This window comes from Sminthopsis crassicaudata, chromosome 2, assembly GCF_048593235.1.
Source record: "Sminthopsis crassicaudata isolate SCR6 chromosome 2, ASM4859323v1, whole genome shotgun sequence".
Classification (NCBI taxonomy): Eukaryota; Metazoa; Chordata; class Mammalia; order Dasyuromorphia; family Dasyuridae; genus Sminthopsis; species Sminthopsis crassicaudata.
In genome coordinates, this window is record NC_133618.1 from 529771863 (window position 1) to 529786827 (window position 14965).

A 14965-nucleotide genomic window follows, 5' to 3' on the forward strand; every position below is an offset into this window, starting at 1 on the left:
TCTCAGTTTCTTCATTTGTAAAATTGAGATAATAGCAAAAATCTTACAAATTTGTTTGGAGATCAAATAAAATACTTTACTATGAGAATGCTATTTAACAATGGGGAAAATAAATTTGTAAATTTTAATATGAGATAGCTAGGTAGTACAGTGGATAGAATATTGGATCTGGACTCAGGAAAACTTGAATTCACTTCTGGCCTCAAACACTTATTAGTTGTGTGAACTTCGGCAAATCATTTAATCCTTTTTGCCTCAGTTTCCTCACATGTTTGATGAATTGGAGAAGGAAATGGCAAACTCATACAGGTTTTTGCAAAGGTATGACTGAAACAATTGAACAATAACAAACTTTAAAGTTATATATTTAAAGAATCTCAGGATGTCATAAAACCAGTATTGATGATTGCTGCTTTAAACTAATACATCTTTCCTATGTTTCTCAGGAAATTTCTACTTTCTATTAATATTTTTAGGGATAGCACATTAAAACAATACATCATTTCCAAGCTATTTTGTGGTTTAGAGATTATAAAAAAAAAAACCTTGAAAGGAATTTTCTTGTAAAAGAGAGAGAGAGAGAGAGAGATTATAAATTTAGGATTGTAAGAAAGAACACCAAACAGACATGTGACCTTCAGCAAATTATTTTGTTTTTCTAGAGTTCAGTTTCTTCAACTATCAAACAAGAGGCTTGGATTGAATGTCCTTTCAGGTCATTTCTAATTCTAAAGTTGCATAACTTTATGACTTTGTTCAAACATTCTGAAGCTTTGAGCTATCAATAAAATACATATTAGAAATAGGGAATATTTCTAAAAGCACAAGCCCAAAGCTCTTGAAGCAGGCAACCATAATGATGGAACCATTGTCTAATTATCAAATTTGGTAATAACAGCAGATAATAGCTAAGATTTACATAGCACTTTGAAATTTCCAGATCACTTTACATTTGACCTTTCTATACTTATCTTTGCATATTTCCCACTTCATATCAATACTAATTATCCAAACAGTTAATTTTTGTGATCTTTGAAATACCTCAAAGGGAGAAAGTAAATTAAAATGAACAAAATTCCTTTTGAAAAGTAGATAAATATTTGCAGAAAAAACATTGGAACTTAGTCCTAAGAGTCTTCAAAAACTCAAACTCTAAGAACACCTCTTTCTTCCCACTATGAAGTTGCCTCCTATTTTCAGTCTTCTACCTTTTCCTCCTTATGCATTCCTGATTTTCTTCTTTCATCAATTCTCTAAGTCTATATTTATAGCTATATGATAATATAGCATCTAAAATGATCAGGCCATTAGACATCCTGACTAGTTTTCTAGCTACTTGGGTAAATGTTCTTAAAACATATCTATTGTCTCTCTTAATTTTAGAACTAGTTAAGTACTCACATTATACTAGAAATATAATTTATTGTAAATAAACTTTGCTGGGGCAGCTACTTGGTGTAGTGGATAGAGCACCAGCCCTAAAGTCAGAAGGACCTGAGTTCAAATTTGGCCTCAGACACTTAACACTTCTGGCTGTGTGACTCCAGGCAAGTCACTTAACCCTAATTGCCTCAAAAAAAAGTAAATAAACTTTGCCTTTGCGCCTTTGCTTTCTTAAGTTTACTCTAGTCATCCTTGAAAGTTTTCCCTATTTAAAACCTTTTTTTTTTTTCTTATCCAGTAAAGGCATTGGAAAAATTGACTTATTTTATTTATTTATTTAGCTTGCAAGGCTATTAGGGTTAATGGACTTGCCCAGATCACACAGCTAGGAAGTGTTAAATTTCTGAAGTCAGATTTGAACTGATGTCCTTCTGACTCCAGGACAGGTGCTCTATTCCACTGCACCATCTAGCTGCCCTAAGAAATTGACTTTTAATGTTTTTAAATGGAAAAGAATTATTAGGGACAAGATAACATTGTTGTTGCTATCATTTTCAGTCATGTCTGATTCTTCATGACCCTATTTGGGGTCTTCTTGGCAAAGATACTGGAGTGCTTTGCCATTTTCTTCTCCAACTCATTTAAGAATGAGGAAATAGAGGCAAACAGAGTGAAGTGACTTGCCCACAAAGTGTTAAGTGTCTGAGATCAAATTTGAACACAGGTCCTCCTGGGGTTCATGCTCTATCTGCTATCCTATCTATCTGCCTCTATGAATACTGTTTTAAAAGAGAAAAGCAAATCATTGACAATCACTTGCAAAATGCTTAATCTTAATCAAACAGCACAATTTAAAAATTAATTAAAAGCAATAAAAGTCATAACTGGTTGGGCTATGGAAAAATGAATACCATCATTAATTACTGGCAGAATAACAAAATTATAGCACTTTTTTGGAAGTGAAATCTAGCAGTTTTCATTATGGCCTTTCAAATAATCTTCTTTGCTTTAATAATTCCATTTCTGGGAATTTAGTCTCAAAATGTTATCAAAAACAAATAAAAAAGAACTGTTAAAATTTTTCATAGCAGCATCATCAATAATCAAAAAGAGTATAATCTAAATGTCCCACAATTGGGAAATGTTTAAATAGATTGTGGTACATTAACGTAATGGATTTCTGCAATGCAATTAAGATAAAGTATGAGTAATATTTTTAAAAGCTGGAAAGAGTTTTATGAAATAAAGCAGTTTTTTTAAAATCATAACCTAAAGAACAAAAGATATTCTGATGGACCATATGAAAAAAAAAACAACAAAATTAAATAGTAACAAGAAGATAACCAGACATTCTGATAGAGGCTTAGAGTGATTGAAAAGTCATATTTTATTAAGATTGATTTATTTAAAATCATATAGTTAAAAAGTAACCTTAATTAGTTATGCTAATGCTAAATATTATTTATATAACAAATCATAAAAATAAACTTTCTAGAGGATGAATTGTCATACTTCTTTGCATCTCCCTATCACAGAGCATTTATCACAAAGTTGCACATTTAGGAAGTGCTTTATAAACACTTAATAAATTTTTCTCTAAGGATATTAAAGGGAGAGGCAGCTAGGTAGCGTAGTGGATAGAGCACCAGCCCTGAAGTCAGGAGGACCTGAGCTCAAATCTTACCTCAGAAACTTAACATTTCCTAGCTGTGTGACCCTGGGTAAGTCACTTAACCCCAATTGCCTTAGTATATATATATATATATATATATATATATATATATATGTATATGATGGGACTTTTTGATAGAATTTATAAAAAAGTAATGTCCTATGAAAGAAGAAAAATAATGTCAAGTCCAAGATTTAAAATAACTAGGTAATTATGTATATCAAGATAAGATTAAAATAAGTATATTATAGGGTGATATAAGCAAATTAGGTAAGATCTGTGGAGAAGAGTTTATGATCCAAAAGGAAATAAGAGACCATTAGGAAATACAAAATAATTATTACATTTAAAAGTTTTTGCACAAACAAAGCCAATGTAACCAAGATTTTTTCAGAAAGTTAAGAAACTATTTTTACATCTAGTGTTTATGATAAAGACATTGTTTCTAAAATACATAGAGCACTGAGTCAAATTTGTAAGAATACAAGGATTCTTCAGTTAAAAATGATCAGATGATATGGACATGCAGTTTTCTATAATCATATGAAAAAATGCTGTAAATCACTATTAGAGAAATACAAATTAAAACAACACTGAGGTATGATCTCACACCTAACAGATTGACTAATATGACAAAAAAGGAAAATGTACATTGGATGGGGATATAGGAAAACTGGAATACTAATGCATTGTTGGTGAAGTTGTGAAATGATCCAACAACATTTTGAAGAGCAATTTGGAACTATGCCAAAAGGGCTATAAAACTGTATATCCATTGATCCAGCAATACCACTAATAGGTATGTATTCCAGAGATCATCAGAAGGGAAAAGGATCCATATACAAAGCTCTTTTTGTAGTGGTTAAGAATTGGAAATTGAGGGAATGCCCACCATTTGAGGATGGATAAATAAACTGTATATGTACCTAATAAGAGTAAGATTTCAGAAAAATCTGGAAAGATATACATGAACTAATGAAGTGAGCAGAACCAGGAGAACACTGTACACAGTAGCAGTAACATTGTGTTTAACTGATAGACTCAGTAATAGAGTAATCTAAAGTAATTCCAAAAGATTTGTGATGGAAAATGCCATGCATATTCAGAGAAAGAACTATAAGTCTGAATGCACATTAAAGTATGCTTTTTTTACTTTTTTCTTTATTATGTTTTTTTTGCTTTGATTTCATCTTTCATAACATGACTAATGTGGAACCTATATATGATAATAGAAAGCTTTAAATCTTAGGAATAGGCAAGGGGAAGGATAGAAAGAGAAAAAATGGAAATCAAAATCTTATAAAAAATAAATGTGGAATATTGATATATATGTGTATATGTGTATGTATATATGTGTATATTGTATATATATGTGTATATTGTATATATATACATATATGTATATATATGTACATATATATAAGCAAAAATTTTTTAAAAATATCATCTCACAAAAGTCCCTCAAAATCTGGGTAACTAAAAACATTTGGAGGGGAAATAGTCAAGTTTTATATGTAGTTTTACAGTTGGTGGGGGTTTTTTAAATATTGATAACTATTGAAAAGCTAGTAGGTTCAATAAAGCAGTATTTATTGAATATTTGTACAATGCTTCACAGAATGTTAATTTTTGGGAAGTTCATCAGATTTTATTCTAAAAAACTGCAAAAGAATGAAGAAAATCTTTATTATTTTGAACCTTAAAGAAAAGGAGGGAGAAAAGACTCACCCAAGAAATAAATTAGAACAATTCACAACAAATAGATAATCAAATATTAAATTATGTTTGCTGAATGAGAAACTTAGGCAAAAATATAATTTTTTTTATTTTTTAATTTTTTTTTATAATATTATCCCTTGTATTCATTTTTCCAAATTATCCCCCCCTCCCTTTACTCCCTCCCCCCGATGACAGGCAATCCCATACATTTTACATGTGTTACAATATAACCTAGATACAATACATGTGTGTAAATGCCATTTTCTTGTTGCACAATAAGCATTAGATTCCGAAGGTACAAGTAACCTGGGTAGACAGACAGTAGTGCTAACAATTTACATTCACTTCCCAGTGTTCCTTCTCTGGGTGTAGCTACCTCTTTAGACAAAAAATATTAATGGGAGCAGAATCTTCAAGAAAGATTCTGTGCAAGATGCAATAGGACATTAGCCAATTTTGAAGGATAAGATTTAGAGAGCTTAAGAAATATGCAGAGGATTGGGGGTACAATAAAAGCTAACTACAGAATTAGCAACAGACAACAGCTAGCTTAATTCTTACCTCTAATTTCTGCATAAATAGCCCTCATGATATATCCATGAACACTGATTTAGACCAGTTATTAGGTTATCAAAATGTAGTCTCTTAGAAGTACTGCAATGGTTTGAGTGATGGTCCTCCAGTCAGGAAATCCTGAATTCAAAATGCCTTAGAAACTTAGTAGCTATCTGATTTTGAGCAAGTCACAATTTCTGTTTATTTCAGTTTCCTCAACTATAAAATGGGGATAATCATAACACCTATCTCCTAATGTTGTTATAAGGATTAAATGAGATAATATTTGTAAAGTGTTGAATATAATACACAGCAGGTGCTACTGTTGTTGTTATTATCGTTATTCAATAAAAATAATTAGGTAGGATTCTCAATCAAGTTGCATTTATCTGACTTCTTGAATCTTTTCTAATTAACTATTCACTTTACTTTTGTTTCTTCATAGGTTGAATCATTAAAGAAAAAAGTGCAACAGAAACAATTATTTATCTTGCAGCTTTTAGAAAAAATATCCTTCTTGGAAGGCGAGGTAAGAATCTATGATTATTTAGGTCCAATTCTTCTGTATCATATAATGTTTTGTTACTTGGGTACCAAAACTTAATTTTCAAATAAAAGAAGACTTTTTAGAGATAGGAAACAGCAAATTAACTTTGAATGAAAAGATGAAATTATGATAATTATTCATCAAAATTAGTTGAGAGGGTTATGATTCTACTAGTAATGAATGAATTTAGCTACTTTTCCCCAACCTATCTTAGTTGTATATACTTTCTTCTATATGAATTTTCTAGGCAATCATAGTAATATGCTGAATAAATATGATAGTGGGTTATAGATCATTTAGTTTATGCTGGAACTTTAAAACAATTAATAAGAATATTTTTTCCTTCCTGAATTCATCTTGTTTTGTCTAGAGGAGGAATAGAACTAAAGAATTAGAAGGAAATTTAAGAATTTAGATAGATTGTTAATAGGAGAAGCTACAGACTTGCTCTTCTATATAGTCTTTCCATTTAAAAAATAAAATATTTTATTACTTTAATTTTAAAATTTTATTTATCTAACACTTTCATATCTGAACATAGTTCTCTCCTACCTAGCAAACCAACCCTTAGAACAAAGATTTTAAAAGGGAAAAACTTCAGCAGAATCAAGTAACATATGTGCTATATATAGCAATACTGTGTTTCCTTAGAAGCTTGGTATGAACATCCCCTTTCTTGAATCAGTCGTTCTAGCTCCTTCATTCTATAGTTAAGAAAACTGAAGAATTAAATAATATAACCAACATAACAATTCATAGTGTGAGTGCTGAGCCAGGACTCAAAATTTTCTGATTCTAAATCTGAAGCTCTTTCCACTTGATCATGGCAACTGCCTCTCAGTCTTACCACTAGGTAATTATCTGTTCAGTACTATTTTCCTTGTTCCAGTTCCTCCAAAATGTGGATTTATCCTAGACAAAGTTGTGAAATTTAGCAGTTTCTAAATCCCCCTTTCCATCTCCCTTTTCATTGTTTTCTTTGTTCTTTTCATTTTGACAACTGAAAAAAGTGTTAGGGGAAATATTCAGAGAAGACTTTGTGCAGGAGATATGTATATCTATGTACAGATAGATATGTTTTTCTTTAGACGTTTACCAATTCCTTTCTTTAACCAAAGCTTGTCTGTTGGCCTTCCATTCCCTTGAAACTCACTGTCTTTCAGATGACAGATAATTATTGAATAAACCACTCCATAGTTGTGTTTTTTAATGAAGAGCAAATCTACAAATGTCTAAAAGAGACAGTACAGAGAAGTGGAAAGAATAGGCCCTGGTTTGTTACTTACTAGTCATGTGACTTCAAGCAAGTCAGTTTCTTCATCTGTAAAATGGGGATAATTATACTCACACAACCTCCTTCATAGGATTGTTGTAAGGAATTAAAATTGTAACCACTCTATAATTAAAGTGATAACATTAAATCCAAATTTTCCTAGAATATGTTATTATATTTTAAATAACATTTTCTTTGCTAAGTATAATAAACTTACATTTAAAGTGAACATTCAATGGAAGGAGACAAAATATTAATATTTATTCTAATATTTTAATATCTACTTCTCTGGTTCTATTCCTCCTCTCAACAAAATAAGATAATTTATAAATTGTAGGAAAGGAAATAAATATTAATATTTTGTTATAAATTTTTCAATATATTTATCATGTATTAGGATATTTGTTTCCTGTTCCTCCCCCAAGATAAAATGTTTTTTGTATGATCCTTCATGATTCCTCTCATTAATATATTGTCCTGTAATCCTGTGCTCAAATGACATATACTGCATACAAATTAGGGAACTCTTTACTTCTTTCTTTTGTGCTTAGTAAGCACAATTGCTAGATCTGATGTCCACGGTTTTAGCCTATACATTTGTCAATTAACTGATTTAAAAATGGATACTAAATGGCAGCAGAAATCCCCCTGTTATTTCCTTTCCTTGTGAATGGTAAAGTCCAGATGTAACTGAAAAAGATGTGTGCATGTACATGTGCGTAAATTTCTGTGTCTCTTTGGCTAGTGTCCAGTATTATTCTCCCATACAGTGTGCATTAAATGACTGGTTTCAGAGTCCATAGATCTGTCATGACCTGTCTGCTGAGAGGGTATCTGGAAAGTGTTCTATCCCTCTACACCATTTCCTATTTATCGGAAAGGATGCGGTCTTTTATGTCCCATAACTTTGTACAAAAGCTGTGCTAAGATTCAGCTGAATAGCTCACATTCCCTCTCACAAAACCTGAGTCAGTTACTTTCATAGCACCTGGAACTCAGATTTTCCATGGCACACTGTGTGGTATTTCGCAGTCCTTCTCTATCACCAAGCCAACTTTTCCACATCAGCTAACTGCAAAGGAAAATAAATGTGCTAGTTGCGTGACCTTAACCTAATTTAAACATTGTTATCTGCTTCATAAATGTGAAAAATCAAGAACCTAACATATTTCACATAAAATCCATGAAGATAGAAACAATTAACATTTTGGAAAAGCTACCCTTCTACTCCCTGAGGCCAGGAGCAATATGTATTTGAAAATAGAAAAATGTACATATTTATGAGGTGAAACCAGAGAATGAGCACAAGTTGTCCACTACACAATGGGGGAGGGAAGGGAAGAATAGTCTTTGCTAAAAACATTTTTTTTCTCTTGCCTTTTTTCCCTCCAATACAGAATAATGAACTACAAAGCAGACTTGACTATTTAATGGAAACGCAGCCCAAGACTGAAGTGGAAACCAGAGATATTGGAGTTGGCTGTGATCTACCACCCAGGTATTTGTGTATTTCTTATTTTCCAAAAACATGTTCTTCAATAACTAAAAACAGATAAACAATTCCACCCTCTATTTTTAGTTCAATGGCAACTAGGTGGTGTGGTGGATAGAATGTTGGCCCTGGATTCATGAAGGCTCATCTTCCTGAGTTCAAATCCAGCCCCAGGCACTTACTAGTTGTATGACCTAGGCAAGTTAATTAACTTTACCCAGTTTTCTCATCTGTAAAATGAGCTGGAGAAGGAAATGGTAAACCACCCTTATATCTGTGCTAGAGGAGTTGGGTTGAAATCTCATGTTTTTTATCATTTCAGTTTCATTAGCCCTTACTTTCTTTATCTGTGAAATAAAGGAATTAAACTATTTGACCTTTGAGTACCTTTCCTGTTTCTATGTTCCTATCATCCTTCCTCTCTGTCCTCACTGTACTCAACTTTCCGCAAAAAACATTCAGCAAAATCAGTAAATAAACCTTTTGTAGGGTTTTTGACAACAAAGCAAGCTTGTGTTTGTTACCAAAGACAATTGAGGAATTGTGATTGAGCAGTTGTTCTTACCAGGATTTATTTCTTTCTGTGAACATTTTTCATGTGAAGTGTCCCAGAAGTACCAATAGATCTTTGTGTAAAGAGAGGCACGGGAAGGTGGAAATATGAAAATAGTTAGCAAAAATGTTGCAACAATCACTTCTTACTCAAGAGGAAGGGAAATTGGTCCCATTTAGGACAATGCATCTGATTACTTTTTATGTCTGATTTTCATTACACTTTTTAGGTAAGTAACCAATGAGTCCATTAAACAACCTAATTTAGATTTTAAAATAGGTCATGGAATCACAGATTTAGAACTGGAAGGGATCTCAGAGTCTATAGTTTGTTCTCTCATTTTACTGAAAAAGGGACTCAGAAATATTAAGTGACTTGCCCCATAAGTGAAAGAGGCAATATTTGAATCCATATATTTTAAAATTAAGTTTATCAATCCATTCATTATAATGTACTATGAGCTCTATTGCTGTTCATTTGTCTCAAGACTGTGTTTTAAGCTGCTCAGTCATTGATCTGTTCTGCTTGGTTCAATGAGTGACTTGTGTTGTGAGATATAGATGTTTCCTTTTGCTGCAAAATGGTAGTAGAAGGGAAGACATGGGTCAATTAACCAGACTTTTTTAGAGCCAATCAATCAGTCAAGGTGTTAAAGACCTTGTGAGCACAAAACAATTCAGTAATTATTAAGTGTCTGCTATGTGCAAAGCAGTGCTAGACACTTGATGCAAAAACAAAATTCAAACTAATTGCTATCTATAACACAACGTGTACATAGATATTTAAGACAAAGTACAAAGAATATAACAATCTGTATTATCAAGTATATAAAATGAGACAATATATACAAGGAACTTTTAATTCTTCAAGAATGCATATTAAATAATATGTATTGTTTAGTTATTTCAGCCATCTCTGTGATTCCATCTGGAGTTTTTTTGGAAAAGATTGGCAGAGTTTGCCATTTCCTTCTCTAGCACATTTTACAGATAAGGAAACTGAGTTGAAGTAAAGTGAATTGCCCAGAATCACATAATTAGTTAGTGTCTAAGGCCATATTTGAACTCTCCTGACTTCAGGCCTAGTATTTTAACAACTGCACCACCTAACTGCCCTACAATATGTATTAGCTATTATGAATTATCATTACTATTTTTATAAATATAAAATAATTTCAAGAGGAAGAGTTTGATATGGAAAAAGTCAATGCTGACTATTCAATCTTATACTCCATTTCTACTTAGCATGATACATGAATTTAAAATGCATATCCAAGTCTTATACCATACATTCAACGAATATTGCATCTACTCTCCAGATAGTCCTTCCTTTGTAGGTATCTCTTCTAGCTTAATTTTTCTCTTTTTTTGTTTCTCCAGAACCCTATCTACTGTTTTTGTTTTCATGTGTCCTTTCAGATTTCTAATTGTGTTTATTTCAATTGGCCATTTGTGCATCGAAAGGAATTCACTAAGCCTGGCACCTTGAGTCTTTGACAATCTTATTTATGCTGTTTGTCTCTCTGCAAAATGTGGGGTTTTTATTATCGTCACTTAATTAAAAGGAAATATAAACAGAGTTTGAGTCTGTACATCATGAATATGTTGTACCAAGTGCACAATAAAAGTTTATCAGAAAATAAGGACTGACCATGGGCAAGGACTGTTTTTGAAATCCAAATCTTGGCCACTTTCCTTTTTAAAATTTTTTTTTCCAAGTACCCAAGTGGCTTAGTCTGCACTAATTGACTGCCTAATAAATCCTGTTTGGCTAAGAGGAATACAAAACTATGCCTGAAGCCAATAAATTGTTTGTTTTAAAATTCCCACACTTTAACTTAAAATAAAATCAGCTTTTCAATTTGTGTGCCGAAGTTTAGCCTGAAGCTAACTTTTATGGCTAAGTTATGGAACCACAAATCGGTTTTCATAATGGAAGTGCTGACAGACCCATAACTTATGTTAGTACTGAACCTGGAAGCCACTTTAGTATCTAAAAGCAGCTTTTACCTAAGTTTCATATTCAGTTTCCCCTCAGCTACATCATAGTAACCTTGGTCATTCAGTGGTAGATGTTGAAAGCTCTTACAGTGAGCTACATTTTTTTTAATTTGCTAAAATTTCATATTCTTCTGAATTTTAATATGTCTCAGGGATGTCAAGTGATAGGTCCCATGTCATACTCTGCATCTTAGTGTGTTTTGTGGTCAGTATTCTGGCTCCAAACTAACTTATGTCAGAAAATGTTTTATAGTCTATTTTTTTCAAAACCAACTTACTTGATCCATTTTTATAATTATTAAAATTGTCACATGTTTATTAAGATTGATTTTTGGTTAATGTTTTTGTGTCTGGCCAGAAACTAACAGGTAAAATAAAAATTAATTTGATTTTAAAGAAAAGGTTACTGTGTTGATTAGAATATATCCCATAGCTAAGAGAGGAAATTTTAGTGATAGATTTAGGACTGAAAGGGACACTAGATGTCAGTGCTACCAATTTACAGATAAGAAAATTGAGGCCCATGTATTTTAAGTGGTATTCCTAAGATCAAATGGGTAGTTATGGGCTTTAAAAAAGAAAGATACATGACTATACACTGAAAAATAGCAGTGATTACAGACTTTTATAAACCATATTTGGAGAAAAAAATTATTTTTGTCTTTGTACTAATATAGTATATTTTAAAAAATCAGACAAATCAATCTCTATATGCCTTGATTTCTCTGCATTTGACACAATTGTCCCTCTATTTAAAAAAAAAAAAACTTCCTTCCTTGTCTTCCTTGACATTAAACACTGTTTTTCTACTTCTCTAAGTATTCCTAAGTATTCCTTCACTATTGCCGGTTACTCTATTTCCTCATGGCTGTAAATGCTGACATTTTGGAAAGTTCTTTCCTCAGCCTATTTCTGTTTATTCTCTTTGTACTTTCTCCTTCAGTCGTCTTACTCACTAACAGATTCAACTATCACTACTAAAGGAATTTCTATATCTGTACGCCAAGGTAGTTTGCCCACACACCTCAAACAGTGTATTTAAAGTTGGGATCATCACTATCACTCTCAACCTATCTCTTTGCCTCCAGTCTCTTTCCCCTTTGATAATCTTTCAAGCCACCATCAGATTCATTTCCTTAAATAATTATTTTTGTCATGTTGTTTCATTGCTCAAAAGTCTTAGGGAACTCATTATTTAAAAATAAATTTCAATCTTCTCAAGTTGGCCTTTAAACTATTCATAATTTGGTCTCAGAGTACATTTCTGAAATTATTTTCAACTTGTCTTCTACAAGTGTTGAATCATTTTCAGTTTGTGTTTGACTCTGTAGACAAAAAGCAAAAAAGAATCTCTGCCCTAAAGGAGCTTACATTCTAATATGGAACATCTTTTGTACATTGTAACACTTACTGATCGCATATTGGTTTGCAATACTATTAATTTTGTACATGTTTCACTTTTTCAAGTATCTCTGTATCCCACAATGTGGAAAAATGTAAGGAAGGAAAGGAGAGAGGGAGGAAGGAAGGAAGGAAGGGAGGGAGGAAAGAAGAGAGGGAGGAAAGAAGAGAGGGAGGAAAAGAGGAAGGGAGAAAGGATGGAAGAAAAGTTAAGGAGAAAGGAAGAGAAAGAGGGAACGGGAGAAGAAAGAAGAAAGGAGGGGAAGCTAGAAAGAAAGGAAAGATTAAAGTCATCAGAGGCCAGACCTCAAAATTTTTATTTAATTAATTATTTGGGAACATAATTGAACATCTTTGAATTTAATCTGTATTCCTCAGTCAAAGAAGGGGGGAAAATGAGGGTTTTTTTTTTTTAAGATATCACTTATTAGAAACCAGCATGTCATCAGAGAATATAATTCTTCATCTGCTTTCAATTGTAAATAACTATTTACTTTTTGTTAAAATGTTCTGTATTTACTGATCCTGGTTTTTGAGGGGAGTGGGGGGAAGTAGAATCTGGAGAGGAGTGTGAATGCTGAAAGCAGGATATATGAAAAATAATAGATTAAAAGTGCTAAAATATATTGTATAAAATAAAGTTCTATCTTAAAACTAGCTGTTCTTGAAATCTGTTTTTCTCTCATTTTCAACTCTAAGAGGGAAAAATAATGAAAATAAGATAAAACAAAAAATATAAAAATTTCCTTACAAAAATTCCCTTATTCCCCCTCTCTGGACAGGCAGCTTTGTGAAACCTCATTCAGAAACCTGGAAAGTCTACTTCCATAGCTATTTCTCATTTTCTGACTTTTAGGATATTGTTGCTCTAGACAGTTTTTGTTATGTGTATTATTTTCACTATTCTAATAATTCACTAAATTTCAAGGGGAATCTCCTTCCTATGGAATTTAATCATTTGAACTCATCAAAGATACTAGTAGATTAGTTTAGATCTTCCTAACTTTTTTTTTTCCATTTCTTAGTCAAACAATTAGGACTCGAGAAATTGTGAGACCTACAAGGACCTATGCACCATACACAAGAGTAATGGAATTAACAATGAAGAAAGTTGTAACTGAAGCAGACCAATAAGTACATTCTTTTCAGAGGAACATAAATGCACTGGGACTGCAGCATGGATTTTGAAAAGGATGGATGTTACTTCTTTGATCTACACATTTGCATAAATGAGAATTAGAATTGCTACGAAGTTTGCTTTTGTTTAGGGAGTCTAAAGATGGAAAGTAATATGATTGTTGGAAGAGATAGGGAAGAAGCCTGAAGTGCAATATGTCATATTTCAAACCTAAATCCAAACATGCTTATGTGCAGTGTTTTCTGTGACTTTTTATATACCCACTAAGGTTTTGTCAGTGGGATTCACTTACAATCTGTACTTTTATTAGATTTGGGTGTTAATAGAGGAAAAGGGCATTAATCAAATAGTGATTTTTTTTCATGCCAGGATCACTTGTTACATACATTATGAAGGTTTTTGTTACCCATAAAGTATTAGGAGTTGATATTTTTCTCTGGTGCAGAGACATTTGCCTATGAAAGAGAAAAATACTTTTGGACACGCTTTCAAAATAAAGTGGAAATGAAGACTTATTTGGAAGTCAGATACCGATGACTATTGGCCACAGATGTCTGTCTGCTGAAGGCTCTGTATTTCATATGAGCTCCCTGTGAAGAATGATTCTAATGCCTGGGCAGCCATCTGAAAGTCGTATTCTGGAGCTCCAAAGTCCTTTGCTATTCATTTGTGCCTTGTCTTTATCAGGCCAACTGAAATCACAATATTTATTTCTATCTGAGCATTTTTCTTTCTCATTTCAACCTAAAAAATAATTTTGTATGTTAAAATTTTACTAATTTAAGTTTTCAATAACAACTGACGTTTTTTCTTAAATGAATATTTTATTCAAGAATTATAGTACTGTGGTATTATAATCCCCCTTGATGCATTTATTTAATAAAATCTATATATTTTGTTCTATTACTTGGTCCTTAGTGCTTCATTTGTGTTTGTGTTAAAAGTACGGGGAGCAGAAGAAGAACATCAAATAAAGCAAAAACAAAGATTTAAATTAGTGAAGTCTTTGAAAGCAAGATAACCCCCCGAGATGAAGTCTTTAAAATTACTGCAATACACAGACTCTCCTGCTTTAACTTAGTTACCTGGTTCTATTTTTAAAATTTTATTGTTAAGGGGAATGATATTTTATAGTCCAGATCCACAGGGGCTATACTATAATAAAAGTGTGCAGTTGACCAATATGAAGTGCTAGATGAGGTTTGATTGCAAAAGAGACAACATTATTGCAA

General features: G+C 32.2%; 1 protein-coding gene across 1 annotated transcript in view; it reads left to right on the forward strand.

Moving 5' to 3' along the window:
• The window catches only part of MYZAP (myocardial zonula adherens protein), a 101945-nt gene extending 87309 nt beyond the window's left edge, over nucleotides 1-14636 (forward strand). The window contains exons 11-13 of the mRNA XM_074294624.1: nucleotides 5775-5858; nucleotides 8547-8647; nucleotides 13621-14636. Coding sequence (XP_074150725.1) covers nucleotides 5775-5858; nucleotides 8547-8647; nucleotides 13621-13729 — 294 coding nt within the window. The 3' untranslated portion in view covers nucleotides 13730-14636. The remainder of the gene's footprint in view (nucleotides 1-5774; nucleotides 5859-8546; nucleotides 8648-13620) is intronic.
• The last annotated feature ends 329 nt before the right edge of the window (nucleotides 14637-14965 follow it).